Genomic DNA, 21,955 nt, shown 5'->3' with positions numbered 1-21,955 from the left:
TCCTCGCAAAAAGGTTTGTTTAATGCATCATGGACTCATTTTCCGCCCCAAATGAATCATTGTGTTTAGCTGCTTCAGTCAACAGATTGTTTTAATGGAAAACAATGAGGAATAGAAAAATTTATGACAGTAAAAAGCTCATCATTTCCTGTAGCAGCTTTTTACCGTCATACAGTTTATTACTCTGCCAAGGAGCGTGGCAGAGTTATGTGATGATTGGCATACGTTTGTCCTTCCGTCTGTTAATCTGTCTTTCTGTGCGCAGCATTACTCAAAAAAGAAATAATGGATTTGGATGAAATTTTCAAGGAAGGTCAGAAATGACACAATGACCCCCTGATTAGATTTTGGCAGTGATGCAGCTTATAGTCTGGATCCACGGATTTGTTAAAGATTTCTGTATCATTGTGAGATAGCGGCACAGCATCACTGTAACTATGATAACAAGTGAACACAACGTCAGCTGCCTGCTGACAATCACATGATTGCAATCGTACTACAAATCCACCGCTGCGGACTTATCAGGACTTATCAGCCAGAAATTATATAATAACTGAGCAGCCTTTTCGGAGTACTGCACTTTCTGAGTGCTTTTCTTGTATTCCTTATTGTTCTCCATTCAAATAACCTGTTGACTGAAGCAGCTGCACATGATTGGTTCATTTTGTACTGAAGAGTCAAATGATGCGTTAAATGGCCACCTTCATGAGAATGCGCAGAGAGTCTGAAGCAGCAAGTCTGAGTTAACAAAGAAAGTTGATGATATGTTGACTCTGACTGGGTTTTTAGTTTTCGTCGAGCTGACTTACACAGAGAAAGCTTGGATATGTTGAACTGGCTTCGTTATATATATCCCTATGATCAGAAGTTTAAGAGAATTGAAATTCCAAGGACACTTTTGGCTTGTTTTAAGATTGATCCAGCCAAATTTCTCAGTAGAATTGTGACATAGGATATGATATGGGTACAGCACATTGATCCTGAACCAAAGCAAACAGTGGAATCGGACCAGTTTACAATCCTGAGTGTGAACAGTGTGAAATTTTGAGCACAGAAAAAAAAAATGAGCAAAGAAAAATTGAATCTGAGCAAACAAAAATCTATTCTGTGCTCAAAAACTCTATTTGTATGTTTGTAACTATCCACATACACATACAATCATGGTGTTATTCACTTGGTTTTGTCATTTGCTCACACAGATCTCTGCTTTACGCACTTGCTACGTCTTTCTCATTCTCACTGAACATCTATACTCTGTACGTGCTCAACTCTGCCTTCACGCTCGCTCAACTTGGCACAGCGCTACAAATGTGCCTCAAAACCAGCCAGTCACAGACTTGCACAGGGTCGTTCTGATTGGCTGAATCTTCGGACGCCTCTTGGAAGTGCTTTTAAAAATGATTCCTTAATCAACTGGAGTTTTGCTTTTTATACTGGATTATGACAGATTTTCAGTCAGTTTTTTTTTTTTAAATTATTGAATTACTTAAATAAAGGACTATTTTGTTTAGTGTGTTAAAGTACAGTTGAATCGTTTAAATCCACATTTCAGAGTCATTGGACAATATGTAACATCCCCCCCATCGCTGTTTAATTAGCTCAGATTACTAAAGCTAACCTGAAGAAAAAACAGTCCTGACATCCTGAATAGCAACACCGCGGCCACATGTTAGTAGTTGGTATTGCTAAAATATTTTATCATATCAGCTTGTATGAATGAATGAAATAGCGAAGCTTGAAAATTGGTGGACCAAGTGCATTGAAGTTAAGGGACTATGTTGAAAAATAATACAAGAACAATTTTTTATCATTATACTTTTTTTTGACATTATCTGGTGAGGCTGGCAACTTTTTAAAGCACCCTCATATAGCTCCTCCTGCCCGCTGCCTTTCTGTTAATTTTCTTTTTTCCTTTTTTTTTTAACCTTTGTCACAGCTTCATAGACCAGAGTTGTTTGTGCATCTTTACAGGGATACTGTGGTGATCCAGCATGAACTTTCCAAGAAGATACAATCTCTATTTGAGTTTTACTCTTATACTTGCTGGTGGGCACAGTGTCTTTAATATACTCAGTGAGCTGTCTTAGGCACTGAGCAAAGCATTCCTCCATCACTCAACCTTTATACACTGCTGACTGAAACATTCTGGTGCTCTGGGTGGAGACCACCCTAATGACAAACAGGTTACACAGCTGTCCATACCAGTATTTCGCAACGGTTACCTCCTGTCACCTTGAACATATCCTTTTCCATGCAGTTTTTAAAATGATGTCTGCTCTCCATCAGGGCATCCTTAACCCATCTTCTAATTGTATACATGTGCAGGTTCACCTTGAGCTAAAGAACACTCATACATTCCTCTTTTCCATCAAGGCTGGGTCAGTGGATGTAGTCAAATGACCAAAGCAAAAACAATACTTGTGCTAACTACGAGTGTGTTGTGACTGTGGTGAAACAAATCAAATGATATATTTCTTTTGTGTAAATTGTCGTTGCTGCTGTTTTTAAATCAAAGGCCACATGGAGGACTTTGCTCATGTAATGCAATGAACATGTAATCAGAATGTTAATCTTCTATTTTTTTTTAGTTTAAACGAATAAAAGCTCAACTTTCCATAAATCACTAAAAAAAAAACCAAACAAACATATATTTGGTAAGTTATTAATAAAACAGGCAACCTGATAAGAGTAACTTACTTTGACATACAGTATCAGGAAAAAAGTTTCAGAAATTCAAAATTTGCCATCTTTTAAAGGTTTTGAATGACACCAAGCGATCCCTCACATATGACTATAATCTCACTGCGTTTTTTTAGAAATGATAATCTGGGCTGAATATAATTACCTATTTTTGTAAAACAACTAGAATAACCTGATTATTTTTAATCTGTTGCATCTGAACCCCATCTCCTTTACATTCTATATATTTGTTAGATAAACCATCACACAGTTGATAGACGTGCTTTTTTAAATTAAATCACTTAACTGAACTGTGCACGGTGGTTATTTGAGGACCCACAAGCAGACACAGAATGCAGATGGCAACAGTTCAAGAAGAGAGTTTATAAGCATCCAGAGTTAAAACTTGATGAAAGGTATCTGTAGTCTCCTGGTGAGTGTGGTGCTCACAGTGGGACAGCGGCTGGTCAGGAACTGGCTGTAGGCAGAGATGGTGAGGTCTGATCAGAGAGTAGCATGGGTGCAGCCAGACCAGATGGGTTTAGTGGTGACTGGTGTGGTTGAGCCAAATGGAGATTGCTGTGTGGCTAACGATTTGTGAAGGTTCACAGTTGAATGTGATGAATAACCAGGCTAGAGAGTGACTGATGAACTGGTTGCACAAGGAGACTGGAATCCTAAGTCACAAAGAGAGACCACATTAGCAAAGGCTTTGCAAATGCATGAGGAGAACATTAGTGCTGTGGCATCAATACCTTGCTGGCAGACTGACAAATTTAGTGAAGACTGGAGTGTGGAATCAGGGTTTGAATACTGCATTGATGAAAGAAGTTCAGGTGAGCAGGCAGCAGATGGAGACAAACACACAGAAAAATAAGAGACAAAAGCAGTTTGGGAGAGCCTACACACTTTATAGTGCATTATTAATATATGTTTGAAGGTAAAAGTAATTTTATTTATATATAAACGTATTTGGTTAGTTGAGAACTAGTTCTCATTTTCGATAATGACCCTCTACCAACCAGTGATGTTAAATGAAAGGCATTCAGTTTAAAAGAGAAGATAGGGACATAGGTATGTCCCCAGGCTTCCACTCTGGGAGTAAGGATTTGTGAAGAAGAACAAGGGACCATTGGTCTTAGACTTATGTTTTTATTTCTGTCATTAGGTTATATTTAGGAAATTTCACACTTTGCTAGGCCTAACTACATGTTCAAAGCTTGGTATACATAAAGTATACACATCAAAATGACTTTGTTAGAGCTGGGGGAACATATCATGATTTAGGTTAAAATACAACCCTTTCACAACATGTTTGAAGCTTCTCCACTTTTCGGTTACCAGGTGACAAGTCCGTCCCCATCTAATGTTTAACTGGGTGGCTGAAAGGAGTAAAGAAACAATAAAAAATAACAGGAAATAAATGTTGATTAGAAACATATTTGTGATATATTACAAATAAACTTAATCTGGCAGAAAATATGTTTGACTCAAAACATAATAAAGAAGGCATTGTCATTGTATTGGAACAAAGCTTTGTGGAGACTCAGTTGTGGAGGCCTTCCAGGATCATGACAGTGATCAACTATATATGTGAATCTTTGCATTGGAGTGCTGGGAAGAGACAGGAGCTCATTTTTTCCCCCCCACACTCTCCACTCATTTCTCCCCACTCTTTGCAGCTTGAGTACAAGTGACATGACTGGTTTCCTGAGGTTTGTTAAGTATAAAACCCATAAGTCTGAATCTGTGCTGGTACGCTGCAGTTGTAAGGACAAGGTGCTTACTCATGGTGTTGACTGATTTCAAATCTGTCTGAATCTTGTTGAACTAGAAATAGAACCCGATAGAACCAGAAGAGTGTGTCCAAAAACGTGCTTTTGCGTGTCTCTTTGGTTTTGGGGGATTTAACCACTTGTCACAGGGAACTCCAACTGCACCCAGTTTTTTTTAAGTGGATAAACATATAGGTGATATAATTTTCAAATAAATGCTTGTGTATGAAACAGTTATTTTTCAGGACCTGGAACATGGCCCAACATCCAAAATCAGAAAGAGCTTGAATCTTTTTTTGGCATCTCTGGGTATTACTTTAATTTTCTTAAATATTTTGTCATCATAGGTTAGCCATTGAATGATATGGCTGCTGGATACCCTGTGCATTGTAAAAGAGCCAGAAACACAAGCAGAACGACAAATATTTTGTCTCACAAGAGCCTTGCGTGACACATTTGACACACCGAATGCCCTCTACCAATGTACTAGTTTTCTTAGCAGGCATAGTTCTGGTGACTTGCTAAGAATCTCAGGAGAGAAAACAAGAGATCAAACAGAATAGGTATAATATTGCTTATATTGCTTGTTATTTATTACTTGGCAGATAAATTATAATCTTTGTCACAGTAGATGGTCTCATTTTCCCTCCATTTGAAAGGCAACCTATACTACACTCTGAAATACCATGTTGCTTTTATTAACAAACAGCCAGAACAGAAAATATAAATGGACATAAATGGAAAAATGATTTTATTGTGCAAAAAAATTAATCAATTTCACAAGCACGGTGCAGTAAAATACTGCAGAAAGAGTTTCCATGTATAGTGCACTGCCAAACAATTGAGGACTGACATTATTGAAGTGGATTAAGATGTATTTATCTGCTTTTTTTTTTTTTTTTTTTTAAACATTTTTTTCACATCACAACAAATGCTCTCTTCCACTTCTCTGTCATGTCCGAAAAGGTAACTAAACCTGCGATTTCAATAGCAAAAATCATTAAATCAGTAACAGTAGGAAAATGCAATAGTGGAAAATCAAATTCTACCTGCTTACCAAGAGAATTTTATCTGTATTCACAGCACTAATATTTTAGAAACAGTACCTTTTAAAAAATTGTAATCTGTAAATTTCTGTTTATATTATGAACAGTTCTCCGTAGATGAAACAACAGGACACACAATGCATTATTCATGATTACCAACAGATCACTTCTGTTCTGTAGACCACACATAGATGACATTAGGCAAATCATGTTTGATGTAAAGTCTGAGATGCATTGTTGCTTCCCTAAACAGAGCTTCCCTTATATGTATGTATGAAGCTGCAAAAGTGACAAAACAGTACCCTCTTGACAACCAATGTCATCCTTCCATTCCTTCACTTCATCCATGGTGATTGGAAGTGACTTCAACACAGGGAGTTTTTCGCCGTTGTCCTCCTTGTATTTGGCAATGGACTCAAATGTTGCTACAATTCGGATGATGCCTCTTTGTAAAGTTGTTATCTGTGCATCTGTCATCATCTGGTTTTTCACATTCATTTTGGAAACATCTGCAGACAGTCTTTGTAGAATTCCCACTGCCTGAAAAACAAAGATTATTGTAGAACTGTTTAGAATTTTTACTTAATTTCCTTGGACTTTATAGTCTGCTTTTTTAAAACACAGACTGCTGATCACACTGAACTTTATTTTTCGCAAAATGTGTAATACCAAAATTTTGTGCTGTTTCATTATTGTGCTGGATTTCTTCTTGTTTTTTTTCTGTACACAGCACGGCAAAGAAGTGAGGGATTTTACAAGTGAGACTTCTTATAGAAAGGTCTACACTCAGTGCATTTTCTGTGTTGTTCAGTACCACATGACTTCACAAAAAAAAATGCTTTTGAGTGTCCTGACTTGCCCTGAAATACGATGTTGTATCAATAAAAATGATGGCCATGTGAAAATGGAAAATCAGTAAGACCTTGACAGTGATGGTAATCAAACATCTGTGTCCATCTGAATGTTACTTTTTTTCATATGATGTTGAGAAGATGTGTCAGGATGGAATAGTTTTTCCTGCTTGTGTACATCCATCCTGAGAGGAGACGATGGCCGGGTAGTGATGACTATACCATACACTGTGTAAGGACGTAGCAAACACAGGTATTCCTCTATCTCATGTCATTCACACAGGAGCACATCACTAAAAATAGACCATTTAGAGACCCCAGAAACCTGGCGAAGGTGCTTTTGGATCTATGACCTGAATACACCTGTTTAATCAAAGCATGTTAGTAATTTCACAAGTAAATATTGACTTCAGGCAAATAATGTTCTGTGATACCTTTCACTTCTATGTATCAAAGTTTTTCATTCCTTAATCTATAGAAGGATGTATAACCAAGAACTGGAACACATCATTTGTATTTGTCCTACATAATACTTAATTAAAAACAGCTTAAAAATTGCCTTACTGTTGACAGTGGTTTCATGAACTTGTTTAGAATGCCTGATTCCAAAGGGACATCAATTCCTTGAAGCTTCACAGTGTCGTTCTGATGTTCCTTCAGCCATTTGCTAAATTCTTCCATCTTGGATGCTAGCTTGGTGAACACATGAAGAGACTTCTCCATTTTGTTCCATTTTTCACGAGCACCAGGTGCATCAATGAAGCTTTTTATGACTTCTTTTGCAGCCTTGAAGACAGCATCAATAGCCAAGAACTCTTTAATTATTTTGAAAAATTTGGCGACCCACTGCAAAACCTGAACCATGGTTGCAGCTCCACCTTCAGTGGCTGCCTCTGCTGCAGCCTCTGCTGCAGCTGCTGCAGCCTCTGCTGCTTCCTCTGCTGCTGCCTCCGCTGCAGCTTCAACTGCAGCCTCAGCTGCTGCCTCGGCCACAGCCTCCGCCGCTGCAGTTGCAGCAGCTTCTGCGGCTGCCGCCACCGCCGATGCAGCTACTTCAGCCACAATTCCTAGAACTATTCCCATGTTGACAGCGTGACCTGAAAGAAACACAGATATGTAATGTCTGTGGCAGTCTCAGTCTAATTGTCTATATATATGTTACATTTACCAAATTTCTGTAACATTTTTATATAACTATAACATTTTACTACAACAGCGGTATTTTCATTAGGATCACACCTGACTTCATTCTCACAATTTTACACTTACTTCTTATCTGTTTGACTATCTCAGTTTGCTGATCTCATTTAAACATCAGATAAAATACTCTTTTAGATTTGATAAACTGATTTGCATGTAATCTTCTGATTTACAGAGATAAACAAATTTGCACCTACGCAGCAGAGGAGGCTGTGAGATATACAAGTCATAAAGAATACTCTCCTTAACATGGTGACTTAAGAATAGTTTCATCAATACATGTACATTTTTATTTGTCATTAATTTCAGTACACAGACAGTTGCGTGCAGATTTTGGTGCCAAATGATTTAAAGCTACTTATGGGTGAAAGAATGTACCCTTGTTCCACCACTGAACCCAAAAACAATTTATGATGTTTACCAAATTTGCTCGAAAAATTATACATTTTTCTTCTGTTTGGAGTATTGAGATATATTTGGGCACACAATGCAAAAGCATCCATAATGTAGTAAATCGTGTTTCTCACATTTTATTTGATCTTGGACTGGTTTTGATGGATGTTGTATACATCCATCCCCTTGTGACCCCACCAGCTCCTATTAGCTAACACATGAATTTCCTCTGACAAACATGGGACTCTGTAACACCACCGTCCTGCTACGACACCAGGGGTCAGGCTTGATCTCGCAAAGACACACCAATGCAGCTCCACACAACATCAGGGATGAATGGTGATGAACCTCCCTCACACACTTCCTCCTTCCTCGTCCCTAATTGACCTAATATGACAACTTATAGTCTGAAACTGTGAGCTCATTTCTACACTGATCCTGCTGGATTTCACTGTGGTGTTTCTGTGTTTGATATAGTTGATGACAACACTTTATTACAGACTGGAACATGTCATTTGGATTAAAGGAACTGCACTAAATAGGTTTGAATCATATTCATCAGATAGATTCTAGTTTGTTCATGTCTATATCTAGTGTGAGTCTCCACTTACACTAGATTTAGTTATGGAGTTCCATAGGGTTCTGTGTTAGGACTGAAACAATATACCTGTACACTTAGTTAGAAAGATAGTTAGATCCACACACTTCCGTTAGGCAAAATAATAATGCATAATATATTGTTATGCAGATGATTCCCAGTTATATTTATCCATGAAGTCAGACAAAACCAGTCAGTTTGTCAAACTGCAGGCATATCTGAAGGACATAAAGTCCTGGATGACCTGTAGTTTTCTTCTCCTAAATTCAGACAAAACTGGAGTTGTATGAAGTTGGTATTTGGCCCTGAACACCACAGAAACATACTATCTAACCAGATAGTTACTCTGGATGGTATTGCCTTGGCCTCCAGTTCTACTGTGAGGAGCCATAATTTTTGACCAGGATATGTCATTCAACACACATATAAAGCAAGTTCCTAGGATGGCTGTCTTTTGCCTACGTCATATTCAGAGGACCTTCGTGTCTCAGGTTGATGCTGAGAAACTATTCCATGCATTTATACCTTCTAGGCTGGACTATTGTAATTCCCAATAATTCAAAACCTCCAGCTGATATAAAATGCTCTTCTGACAGAAACCAGTAAAATAGATCATATTTTCCCCGAATTAGCTTCTCTTCATTGGCTCCTTATAAAATCCACAATAGAATTTAAAATCCTCCTTCTAACATAAAACTCACAATAACCAAGCTCCAGCTTAACTTAAAGACTTTATTGTACCACACAATCCTTACAGAGCCCTTCCCTCTCAAACTGCATGTTTACTTGTGGTTCAGTTTCCAGAAGCACAATGGGAGGCAGAGCCTTCAGTTCTCAGCTGTTGTGGAATCAGCTCCCAGTTTAGGTTTGGGTGCAGGAGACAGACACCCTCTCCACTTTTAAGATTAGAATTAAAACTTTCACCTTTCATAAAGTTTAAAGTTAGAGCTGCTCAGGATCACCTGAGCTGTCCCTTAGTTATGGTGCTATAGGTTTAAACTGCTGGGGGACTCCCATGATGCACTGGGCTCCTCTCCTCTCCTCTATTCTCCTGTCTCTCTTTTTCATACAGTTATACACCACCATTACATGTCACTAAGTTTATGGCTTCCGATTAGTTTGTGTTTTGTTATTTCTGCAGGTGTCTCTGGACCTGGAGCTACACATCTCTGATCTGCACTCACTTTCCTCACTGACCTCTGTTCTCTGATGCATTGCTTGCCTGTTGTCCATCTGCTATCCTGCTATTCTCAACCCCCTCATCCCCACTCTCACCCACACCGGTCCGCATTCTCTGAACCTGGTTCTGCTTTATTTACTTTTTCCTTCCCAAGGGAATTGCTTTCATTCCCACTGTAGTCAAGTGCTTCCTTAAAAGTAACTATAAGGAAACTTTGGTTTTGTTGGAATCTTTTGTAGATGGAGGTATTATGTTCATAGAGATAAAATGGACCTCTGGATAGGAGGACTAAGGCAGGAATGTGTGAGACTGATTGCTGGTTCGGTTCTTTTGGTATGAAGAACTGCTTCAGCGCCACCATCAGCAGCAGGTTGTGATACTGGTGGTGGTGGCAATAATGATTAATAATGATGTCTGTCAGAGATTGAGCTCAATGAAAAAAATGCAAACTGTGCACCTTAAGTCTTCTTTTGCAAACTTTTAAAGTTGTCAACTCTCTCCCGCATGTCTCTCATGTGGAACAGTAAAACTGTTGGTGCTCCATGGACTTGAAAAACCTGTTGCATGTTTTTGCACAGCTTGCACTGGTGAAGATTTGTTCAGGCACATAACCCATTACCTGGTATTTGCTAACGCTAACACTTTATGTGCCAATGAAAATGTGGAGGGCCATTGGTATGGGGAAGTAACAGTTCAAGCAGAAAGTAGCAGAGGGGCAGAGTGAGGATAAGAGATGAGGAAGTTTCTCAACTCAAACTGTCAGTTTAAACATTTCTGAAGAACTGGGAGTTTGTGGTCTTATTGCCCTCAACATTGACTCAGAGAATTGCTAATGTTTACCAGTAAGACAGTCAAAGGACTTCTTAATAAAACAAATGCCAAACTGTTGCTCCAGGCAACTGTTGCTGCAATCATCTGTGTGGTAATAGTAGCTTGTTCATGTAGAGAGAGTGAAAATGTGAAGTGTTGTTGATTTGTATGATCCAGAATAGAGATGTCTTCAACATTAAAGGATGCAGCAAGCTACATTTTCATGGATCAGGAACATTTATGACAAACTGGTGTCCATTTATACATTTTAAACTGAAACCAAAGAAAAATAATTGAATGTAAAAAAATCTGTCATATATTAGTGTAAAATGATCAATAATATTCTCCTGCCTATACAAAGTCGCTACTCTAAACAGTCCTTACTAAAGTGTTGTGTGCACATCTTTGCTTAATTCACACCATCAATTTTTATAGAAGACTGCTGCTAACAGTCATTCTCATTTATGGCTCCAAAACAGCATCCAATTTTATAGTATTTAATCATGTTTTCAATAAACAGTACATTACTGTTACAATTTCCTGTATTTTTACAGTATTTTGCATTATGTAGGTCAATTGCATTTAAATCTCAAGTGTTCCACTGCACTTGCCTCACACACACACACACACACGCACTCACACACACACACACGCACACACATATATATGTATATATAATTTCATTCATATGTAGCAAAAAATTTGTCAGTTTAAGCATTTTATAATAATTGAAAGTTAATAAGTAACATATGTAACAATACATTCTGTTATTATGTAGGTCTATTTAATTTCAATCTTCAGTATTTTACTGCATTTGCAGTTAAGATCAGTTGAACTTATAGTTAAGGTGTTACACAAACAGCACATTTTTGCACAGCCTGCACTGGTGAAGACATGTTTAGGTTTGTAACCCACTACCCCTCCCTGATAATTGCTGTGGATGAAACATGCACATCACAGCATTAAGCTCACCTGGCAAAGTGGCTACAGAAAGACATAACTTCAACAGAAACAGACTGTTAAGCTTCTGTGTTAGAGAAATAGTTCGATTCAAATACTCACAAGGTGAACTCTGGGCAGATGATATCAGACTGGTAGGCAGCACAGAGATGATCTCTAAACAAACTGCTGAACATAACTTGGAGTCCCGTGTTTTTAAAGCTAATGCAGGAAGGGGTGGAGAATTCAACAGAATGATGGAAGGAGGCTCTTTGAAAGTTGTAAAGAAAGTTTCAAAGGTTGGTGACTCCCTCTTTACCTGTTTCCTGCTTCGAAGCAGGACTGTGCACAGACATTTTGTGCAATACTAGCTGGTGCTCAGGCTGAAAAAAAGGGAACTTGTCTCACCACCATACATATACACTACCGGTCAAAAGTTTTAGAACATGCCACTTTTTCCATTTTTTTTTTATTGGAAACTACAGTATGCATGTTAATGCCTCATTGTACCCTGAAATGAAAGCATAGAATAAATAAATGCAAAAAAAATCAATTTAGAAACCAAAATGTATTTTAAAGTTTTGACTCATCAAAGTAGCCACCTTTGGCAGATATAACAGTTGAACACACTCGTGGCATTCTTTCCATAATGGAAATCAAATACTCTTCAGAAAGTTCTTGCCAACTCTGTTGCAAAAGTTCCCATAAATGTGTGGCAGTTTTAATTTGTTGCTTTGCTTTCACTCTTCTATCCAGTTCATCCCAAATCAGCTCTATGGGGTTTAAGTCTGGAGACTGTGCTGGTCTCTCCATGTTTTCAAGCTTACCATCTTCTTTTTTCCGAAGGTAGTTCTGGCATAGCTTGGACTTATGTTTTGAGTCATTATCTTGTTGCAGGATGAACTCCTGACCAACTAGGAACATACCAGAGGGTACTGTATGGTGCTGCAGAATGCTGTGGTAGCCATTTAGGTTCAGGGTTCCTCTCACTCTGTTCAAATCACCGACCCTGGATCCAGCAAAACAGGCCCAGACCATCATGCTTCCTTATCGATGTTTGACAGTTGACGTCACACACTGAGGAATCATCCTTTCATGTACTCGACGGCGTACAAAAATCTTGCGTTATGAACCAAAGATTTCAAATTTTGAACATGGAAGGCACTCCCATAATAAGACCATCTACAGCTTATTCAAAATGATGCTGTCAGAATACTGACCACCATATTACTGCACTTCCAGGCTTCCAGGTAAATGTAGAATAGAATTTAAGGCCCTAATTATTATCTGTAAGTCTCTGAAGTGTCTGGGCCCAAGTCTAAATTGACAATTTTATAGTTTTATTGTATACCTCATTTACATGTTTTTACTTTTGTTTGCTGATCCTCACATCCTTTTCTGCTCTAAGTATGAATACTCCAGGATTAAAGAGTCAATTCCATCTTGTTAATAAGCAAATTTGCCATAGCAGACTTTACAGTACTGAGATAAGACACCAAGACACCAGAGGGTATTATCTGCTTTCCATTAGTCCTTGCAGTACAAAGAGATTTTTCTCTGCTGTTAGTTCTTCTCATCATGGTTGACAGTTTATTTATTTATTTATTGAGGTTTAAAACTCCATACAAAACTACCCTGCACATGTAGACTTTTATTTAATTTTAAAAAATTTTTTTAGCTTTTGCTCAATCTTGCTACACATTAGTTTAATGGGATCACCATCTATTTAACAGTAAAATATGTACCCGCTGTCACTATATGTTGTATTATGCAGGTCTATTTTATTCGATTTTTCATGCTTTACTGCTTTTGCACCTGTTATATGTTGCAAATTGGTCTAGTAATAAAGGTTGGTGCTGTGCGAAGGTGAAAAAACTGTTGCACATTCTTGCAAAGCTTGTGTGAACACAATGTGTTTCAGGACAGTGATGTGAACTCAAAGACAAGCTGAGTCAGGCGCCAATCTTAGATTTACTGTAATTTTGACCAGATAGAGCAAACCAAGGAAGGTTAATGAACACAGACAATAGAATGAGCTGAAGATCCACTTCTCATATGCCTTAATCAAATACTCTCCCCTGTGAGGGTTTCATTGCAGGTCTACACCTCTTGTGTTATTTTTAGTGATATTCTACCATTTCACACCTTTATTTCTCAATCATGATCAACCTGACCTCTCTAAACCTGAGACCTCTAGGACCCCGGTAGATTTATGGATCACTTTTGTAACATATTATGATTCTTCTGTAACACAACAACCTTTCACTTTTTTTGAAAGAATGCAGATAGATGGCTGAGAACTGTCGAAATTAAAATTGTCAGCTTAGCAATTTGTGAGAATTGGCAGTTTTTCTTCCCAGTGCTCTCAACACTGGGTGCATTACTGTGGAAGAGTCACTGAACTGGAAATGTTTACCAGCAGGGCAGTCAAAGGAGGGCTGCTCCACCAATCTCTGTGGTAGTAGTGGGCTGTCCATGTAGAAAGAGTAAAAGAGGTCCACAGACCCTTGGTTTAAGTGGATAGAGAGTCTTCAGTGATCTGGGCCAGAATATCATTTTGAGCAGAGAATCCCTGACGTATCTTGAGTTGACTGCAGAAAGCCTCATCACATAGAACTGAAGGATCTGTGAGTAGAACATTTAGAATAAATGAGGAAATGCAGGTGCAAATTTTGACTGGTGAATAACTATTTTTCTGCATGATTTCTGCATTTTAAACCTTTGAATTAGTATTTCTATTAGTTTTCTGTTATCTGAATCAGTATTGCTGAAAACTGATTTTAGCCTCTGCAAGAATTAAATAAATGATCTGCATTCAGTGTAAAGGTTTCCTAAAAGTGCCCATAGCCTCACTTAAGTAAGATAAAGTAAAGATACAGGTTGTGCGGTGAAGTCTGGAGGGATATTAGCAGGCAAAACAAATATCTAGCAACGGCCACATCAGTTTTACTATGTAATGAATAAATGCTGCTCTCTCCTCTCCCCCTACACTTCTTCACCAAATGATAGCTCGTGTGCAACAGTCAAAAGGAAATTTCTTGTCAAACATAGTGTGGCAGAAAAACTCATTGACCCCCAACTAAATAACAATAAATGTGTGTCTATTTGCCAAAGCTTTGTGCTAAAATTTAAAAATTGTCGTAAATGGAAGACAGATTTCAAAATGAATTAATTTTAGTATTTTTTTTAAACCACATGGTTTCTGTACAATAAGTACTAAACTAAGAAAGTAGCAAAGTAACAGTAAGGATTTAAAATATGCTTTCAGATACAATACTAATGGTATACTGTAGCAAATATTATTGTGAAATTACAATAAAATACTGACAGCAGTATTTTTACTGTATTTTTACAGTGCTAGTATGGTAATTTAAAAAAAGTTACTATAAAATTGGTTACAGCACTCTACAATGAAATATAAATTTTATTGCTTAATACTGTAAAAAGCCTTTCCAGTGATGTACTGTATTTATTGAATTTGCGGATACATTGTATGTTGTATATACTTATATATCCCGTATTTTATTAATGGCGTAGTTAAATATAGTGGTTAAATTACCGTTAACTACAGTAACTGTAGTTGCCTGTGAAAATATGAACCAACACATTTTGTATTATGTAGGTCTATTCCATGTAAATCTTAAGTGTTTCACTGCACTTGCCTCCCATACGTAATTTCATTCATCTGTTGTAAAGTAGCTTGTCAGTTTAAGCATTCTGTAATAATTGACAGTTAATAAGTAATACATGTAACTACAGATTCTGTATTATGGCGGTCGATTTCATTTCAATCTTCAGTATTTTATGGCATTTGCAGCCAAGATCAGTTGAATTTATATGTTGCAAATTAGTCTGAGTTGAAGTATTACACGGACATGAAAAAAACAGCATGTTTTTGCACAGTCTGCACTGGTGAAGACTTCTTCAGATCTATGACCCACTACCCCTCCCTGATATTTGGTGTTCATGACACTTTATGTACCAATGAAAAAGTGGGGCAGGGTGGGGACAGAGAACTAAGAGATGAGGAAGTTTCTCAACTGAAACTGTCAGTTTAGGCAGTTCTTATCGCCCTCAACCTTTACAAAGAAAACATTCAGAGAATTGTTAATGTTTTCCAGTAAGGCAATCAAAAGACTTCCTGATAAAACAAATGCCAGACTGTTGCTTCAGCCAACTGTTGCAACACTCGTCTGTATGGTAGCAACAGTTGTACAGAGAGTGAAAATATGAAGTGTCATTAAAGGATACGGCAGGTTACATTTTTATGGATCAGGAACATTTACGACAAACTGGTGTCTATTTATACATTTTAAACATTTAATTTTGTTTTCAAAAAACATTCCACTACTGTTAGAATTTGCTGTATTTTTACATTTTAATTTAGTTAGAGCTGGGGTCAACTGAACACAGACAAATGCTATTAGTACAAGATTCAAAATTCAACCATGAACAAACTATTTAGGACACAGAAGTAGTTTTGGATCAAACAGTGTTTGGCTGTAATTTGATGCACTGACAGTGGCAGTAAGAAATGTATCCAAAATTACTGACTATCAAACTAATCATCTCATGTGTACCACCAAAGTATGCAGATAAAATATTTAGATGCTGAGATCTCACCAGGTCACCTTGTGCTGGCGCTTTAGCAAGCAGTCCATAGCCTGTAACTATTGGTTCCACTACTTATATTTGAAAAGGAGTGTCCATTTGTTGTCTTGTAACAATTATTAATTTTACCTCTGTTTGAACCCTTAAGTGCTATATGTGGGTATTTAAAAAAAAAAAAAACATAGTCTGTAATTATTGCATAATGAGTGACTACATGAGCACTACTCCAATAACTGATATCTGTTTAAATATGTGTCTTCTTAGGGCAACATAGAGCCCTACCATTTCAAAAATGGCAGAAATTGAGGAAATAATTGATGGCGTTGAAGAAGTTATTGAAGGGGCTGAAGAAGGCATCGAAGAACTGCCAGAAGAAATACAAGAGGAAATAGAGGCTGAAGTAGCTGAAGCCCGCATTGAGGTTGCAGGGTTTTCCAAAGTTGCTGAGACTTTAAAAACCTTCCTTGAGTTTGTCACAACAAGCATACCTAAGGTAGCAGGATTTGTTATGAAAAATGTAGCTATTGGTGTGATCCTGTGGGGGGTAAATGTGAGTCTCAACAAATTATTACCCCATGGCAGTTCAGATGTCAAGAAGAAACGAGATGCCATTAAGGCACTGACCACTGTGATCAAAACTGAAAATGACCTAAGTCAGAAGACCTTGGATTGGATGAAAGAGCACAAAGATGACCAAATCACCCTGGATGGGTTTGAGGTGCCACTGGAATCGATCATTGCAAAATATATCACACCAATATCTGCGGTATGTGCGACACAACAACACACTGCTTTCAGTCAAACAGATCATATTTTGTTACGATTAAGGGTGAGAATTGCTTTGATTTGAAGGATTGAACAGTTTTGCTTATCGATTCGTAACAATTCTGGATTACGATTCTTTTGATGGGTGGGATTCAAACAAATGACCACTTTATTTCACAGAAAAAAAATCCTTAAAAATTCTTAGACATTTCATGTCATATTCATATTCACAGCTGTTTTTATACAGTTTATGGAACCTTTTAATAAAATTCTTACAGTTTAATTTAGTTGTTGCTGGTGAATTATATGATTGAATAATAAACTTTTTTTTTCATTCACTGTAACACTGAAATTTGTTGAAATATGTCAGCAGTCTAAAACCAGTTAACTTCCAGTTTAGGCAGCTGCTGCTCATGTAAGTGTTGACAAAAGTGATGTAGGAATGGTGCTCATTGCACTTAGACAATTTCAACCAAACCAATTAATAAATATATAAAACTCAATCCCTGGTTTGGGCTGACGGGTATAAAAACTCCCTGACTTAAAAACAATTCTTACTGCATTCTCAGGCAGATATGCTCTATTATCTTTGTTTACCTGAATTTTGCTGCATTAACACCAGAGCAAGGATGCAGCCTTTTCACAAGTTGCGGCGTGTGAAAGCTAATAACACCGAAGCTCCACGGCCGCAGTGTGTTGACATACCAGCAACATTGGATTACCTGGAATATTGGAAAGAAAGTTGTCTGTGTGTGTGTTTGCCTTCATAAATATTGCCTTAATTAAATAGAAGACATGGCCACAAAGAAATTAGGAGAAGACATGGAGGAGGTCAAAAAATCTCTGAACTTCATGTCAGAGGAGTTAAGTAAGGTGGCAAAGCAACAGATTTGCCTATTGGACTTAATTGAAGAAGTGAAACAACTGAAGGCTTTGATCAAAGAAAAGGATAAGAAAATTGAAGAGCTTGAAAGAAGAGTAGATGACCTGGAGCAGTATACCAGGATGGATGACCTGGTGATATCTGGACTTGAGACAACCCACCGTACCTATGCATGGACCACTGCAGGGGACAAGGAGGGTGAGGATGCACCAAGAGATGGATTACGCACACTGGAGCTACAAGTCATTAACTTCTTCAGGAGCAAAGACATTCCTATAGACAGTCAAATATAGCTGCTTGCTACACCATACCCCAAAGACAAGACAAGAGGCCCAGCAGGTCCAATATCATCATGCGATTTGTGAGTAGAAAACATAAACAGGAGGTGTTAAAGCAGGCAAAAAAACTGAAGGGCACAGGGGTATATGTCAATGAGCATCTGACTAAGAGAAATGGTGAAATTGCAAGACAAGCTAGAATCCTGAAAAAGGAAAAGCGGATACAAGACACTTGGACAAGGAACTGCAAAATAATGATACGACTAAATGGCACACCAGAACAGGCTAGAGTGATAGTAGTCAGAGACATTAAAGAGCTGGACCGATACAAATGAAACTGATGAATCATATGGTGGAAAGGTGGAATAATGGAGGGAGGTCAGGTATTTATTTTGTTGTGAAATATAGGTATATGCCAAATATTGCTTGTGAGGGACAAATATGGAAAAATGAGTGAATACACTGATTTTAAGTGTTTTGACTTTAAAGATCACAGGCCTTATGTGTTAGAAAACGACTTTGATCCAGAGATCCACTTCTACCAGAACATTGACATGAACTGTGAATATTATTCAGAAGATAAGTTTAATTCCAATATGAAGATGGAGGGGTTCTCAGTGATTCATTTTAATAGTAGGAGTCTCTACAGTAATCTCACCAAAATTAAAGATTGCCTTCAACAGCTTCAACGCAAGTTTACTATAATAGCAATTTCAGAGACTTGGTTGAGTGATGAAAAAGATTTACAGGATGGATTAGAGGGTTATGAAATGTATTGGCAAAACAGGGGCAATAAAAGGGGAGGGGGCGTGGCACTGTTCATGATGTCTGCTTTTAAATGTAAAGTTATTAGGGGTATGACCATGGTTATTGATAATTTGATGGAATGTATAACCATTGAAATTGAGGTTGAAAGATTCAAAAACATCTTAATTAGTTGCATCTATAGAACACCAGGGTCACGTATTGATCAATTCAAAAAGAAGATTTATGAATTATATGAAAATCATAATGATAAGACTATTTTGGTTTGTGGTGACTTCAACATTGATTTATTAAAATCTAATGATCATATAAAAACTGCAGAATTTGTTAATACTATGTTTACCTTGAGTTTCCATCCATTAATTGTAAATCCAAGCAGAATAACCAAAGATGCTGCAACATTGATTGATAATATTTTTACTAATTTAATCGATGTGAGAATAGTTAGTGGGTTAATACTGACTGATGTAAGTGATCATCTGCCTGTCTTTGCTGTGTTAAAAATGAAGAAAAAGGAAAACGTAGGAACAAATACACAGACTAGTAATTTAGTTAGAACAAAATCGCCAGAGGCAATCATGGCACTCAAGAAAGATCTTGTAAATCATGACTGGCAAGAAGTTTATGTGGAAGATACCAATCAATCATATGACGCATTTTTAGATACATTTTTATTTTTTTATGACCGCCATTGCCCATTGAAAGAATATAGACCAAATCCAAAAAAGCAGGGAAAACCATGGTTAACAGAAGGGTTGGAAAAAGCTTGTAAAAAGAAAAATAAGCTCTACAGGGAATTTATTACACAGAGAACAAAGGACAAGGAGGACATGTACAAAAAATATAAAAACAAATTGACATCTATTATGAGATTGCAAAAAAAGACTATTATGATCAACTGCTACTAAAACACAAAAATAATATTAAGGGGACCTGGGGAGTGCTCAATAGTATCATAAAAAATCGAAGTCAAAATGATATCCCAACATTTTTGTAAATAATGACAATTCAATGATTGAAAATAATAAGGAAATTGCTAATGAGTTTAATGATTTTTTTTGTTAATGTAGGCCCAAATTTAGCAAGGGAAATTAAAGATGTAGACCAGAATTATGAGTTTGCATTCAGCACTAAGAATTCAATGTTCCTTGGTGGAGTTTGTGAAAGTGATGTATTTGAAGTGGTCCGGAAGTTCAAGAGTAAAAAATCTACAGATGATAATTCTATTGATATGTCACTTATAAAGGAAGTAATGGACTGTGTACTCAAACCATTTACTTGTATATGCAACAAATCCTTTCAAACGGGTATTTTTCCTGATAGGATGAAAATGGCTAAGGTGGTACCAATCTATAAAAATGGTGACAAACACATTTTATCAAATTACAGACCCATGTCTTTGCTGCCTCAGTTTTCAAAAATACTTGAGAAACTGTTTGTAAATAGACTGGATGCTTTCATGGAGAAATATGAGTTACTGAGTGACCATCAATATGGGTTTAGGAGTAACCGATCAACATCCTTAGCAGTGATGGAATTAGTAGAAAATATATCTACAGCTATTGACAAGAAACAATACGCTGTAGGAGTTTTTGTGGACTTGCGTAAAGCGTTCGACACAATTAATCATTCCTTACTTCTGCAGAAATTGGAGCGTTATGGTATAAGAGGTGTTACACTAAACTGGATAAGAAGTTACTTAAATAATAGGTTTCAGTATGTAAAATTTAACAATGCTGTGTCACATTTTAGAAAAGTAACCTGTGGCGTTCCACAGGGTTCAGTATTAGGACCTAAGTTATTTATACTTTATTTGAATGATATAGGTACAGTACTTAATAAGTTGAAATTTATTATATTTGCAGATGATACAAATTTAGTTAGTTCAGGACCAGACATTAAGGAATTGTTGACAACAGTAGAAAAAGAGTTGATTAGGTTAAAGGAATGGTTTAATATCAATAAGTTATCATTAAACGAAAATAAAACCAAATTTATGGTATTTGGTGGTGTTAGGGCTAATTGTGAAACTCAATTAATCCTAAATGGAGTTAAAATTGAAAGAGTATATGAAACCAAATTCTTGGGAGTAATTTTAGATTATAAACTCAGTTGGAAGCCACATATAGAATATATAAAACAGAAATTATCTAAAAGTATTGGTATTATTTATAAAACTAGGGATTTTTTGAATAAGAAAGGTCTGCGTATTTTGTATTTCTCACTTATAATGCCATATATGACATATTGTGTTGAGGTTTGGGGAAATACATATAGAACATATATAGACCCTATAATTAAACTCCAGAAAAGAGTTATTAGAATAATAAATAAAGCTTCCTACTGTGAAACTACTAATAAACTATTTATAGAATCTCGCACCTTGAAATTTTTAGATATTGTATATTTAAGAACATTAGAAATACTATTTCGTGTAAAGAATAAAAGTCTTCCTACCTGTATTCAACAATTTTTTAAATTAAGAGAAAAAAATTATAATTTAAGAGGACAGGGTATCTTTGAAAGAGGTCATATAAGAACTAATGTTAAATACAGATGTGTTTCACATTTGGGGGTTATTTTATGGAATGGACTTAGTGATGAGTTGAAACTGTGTAGATCTTTGGTGAGTTTCAAAAAAGCACTGAAAGGCAAAATAATCCAGGATTACAATGTAAAATGACTGATGTGAAATGATAAGAAGAACAATTTAGAGTAAAGTCTTGTTTTGTTTTTTTCTTTTTGTCTTTTATTTCATGTATTACTGATATGCTGGGGGATTCTATGGATTGTACAGGATAGGCAAAATAAGCCTTGGCTTCTGCCTATTCCTTGTTTCGGTTACAGAACCCGTAAAAAGAAAAGGGGGGGAGGGAGTAGAAGGCGGTGGGAAAGGGAAGAATATGTGTATGTGTATATGTATGTATGTATATATATGTGTATATATATATGTATGTGTATAGGTATATATATATATATATATATATATATATATACATATATGTGCGTGTGTGTGTATGTATGTATGTGTACATGTATAGATATGTGAATATGTTATTGTATATATATGTATATTTTTTGTTTGATTATTTTGTGTTTTTGTTTTGTCTGTTTTTTGTCTTTTTTCCTTTCTTTTTGATCCTCTTTCTTTTTTTGGGGGGGGGAGGAAATTCTTGCAAGAA

At 36.8% G+C, this 21,955-nt stretch overlaps 1 protein-coding gene across 1 annotated transcript; it reads right to left on the bottom strand.

Moving 5' to 3' along the window:
* Positions 1 to 5,188: 5,188 nt before the first annotated feature.
* Positions 5,189 to 11,838, bottom strand: LOC111577819 (uncharacterized). Its single transcript, XM_023284276.3, has 3 exons — positions 11,595 to 11,838; positions 6,916 to 7,448; positions 5,189 to 6,040 (listed from the first exon to the last, which is right to left on the bottom strand). The coding sequence occupies exons 2-3, from the start codon at positions 7,432 to 7,434 to the stop codon at positions 5,762 to 5,764; spliced, it is 798 nt and encodes a 265-aa protein (XP_023140044.1). The 5' UTR covers positions 7,435 to 7,448; positions 11,595 to 11,838; the 3' UTR covers positions 5,189 to 5,761.
* Positions 11,839 to 21,955: the final 10,117 nt, after the last annotated feature.

The sequence above is a fragment of the Amphiprion ocellaris genome, chromosome 8 (assembly GCF_022539595.1).
Source record: "Amphiprion ocellaris isolate individual 3 ecotype Okinawa chromosome 8, ASM2253959v1, whole genome shotgun sequence".
Taxonomy (NCBI): domain Eukaryota; kingdom Metazoa; phylum Chordata; class Actinopteri; family Pomacentridae; genus Amphiprion; species Amphiprion ocellaris.
Note: the sequence above shows the minus strand (reverse complement) of the source record. Positions and strands in the feature narration are given on the sequence as shown.

Bases quoted from the DNA above. Each gene is read 5' to 3' on its own strand.
- LOC111577819 (XM_023284276.3), bottom strand. From the start codon at position 7,434: ATGGGAATAGTTCTAGGAATTGTGGCTGAAGTAGCTGCATCGGCGGTG. The intron at 6,041-6,915 runs GTAAGGCAATTT...TTTGTTTTTCAG, and splicing joins TCATGAAACCACTGTCAACA to GCAGTGGGAATTCTACAAAG.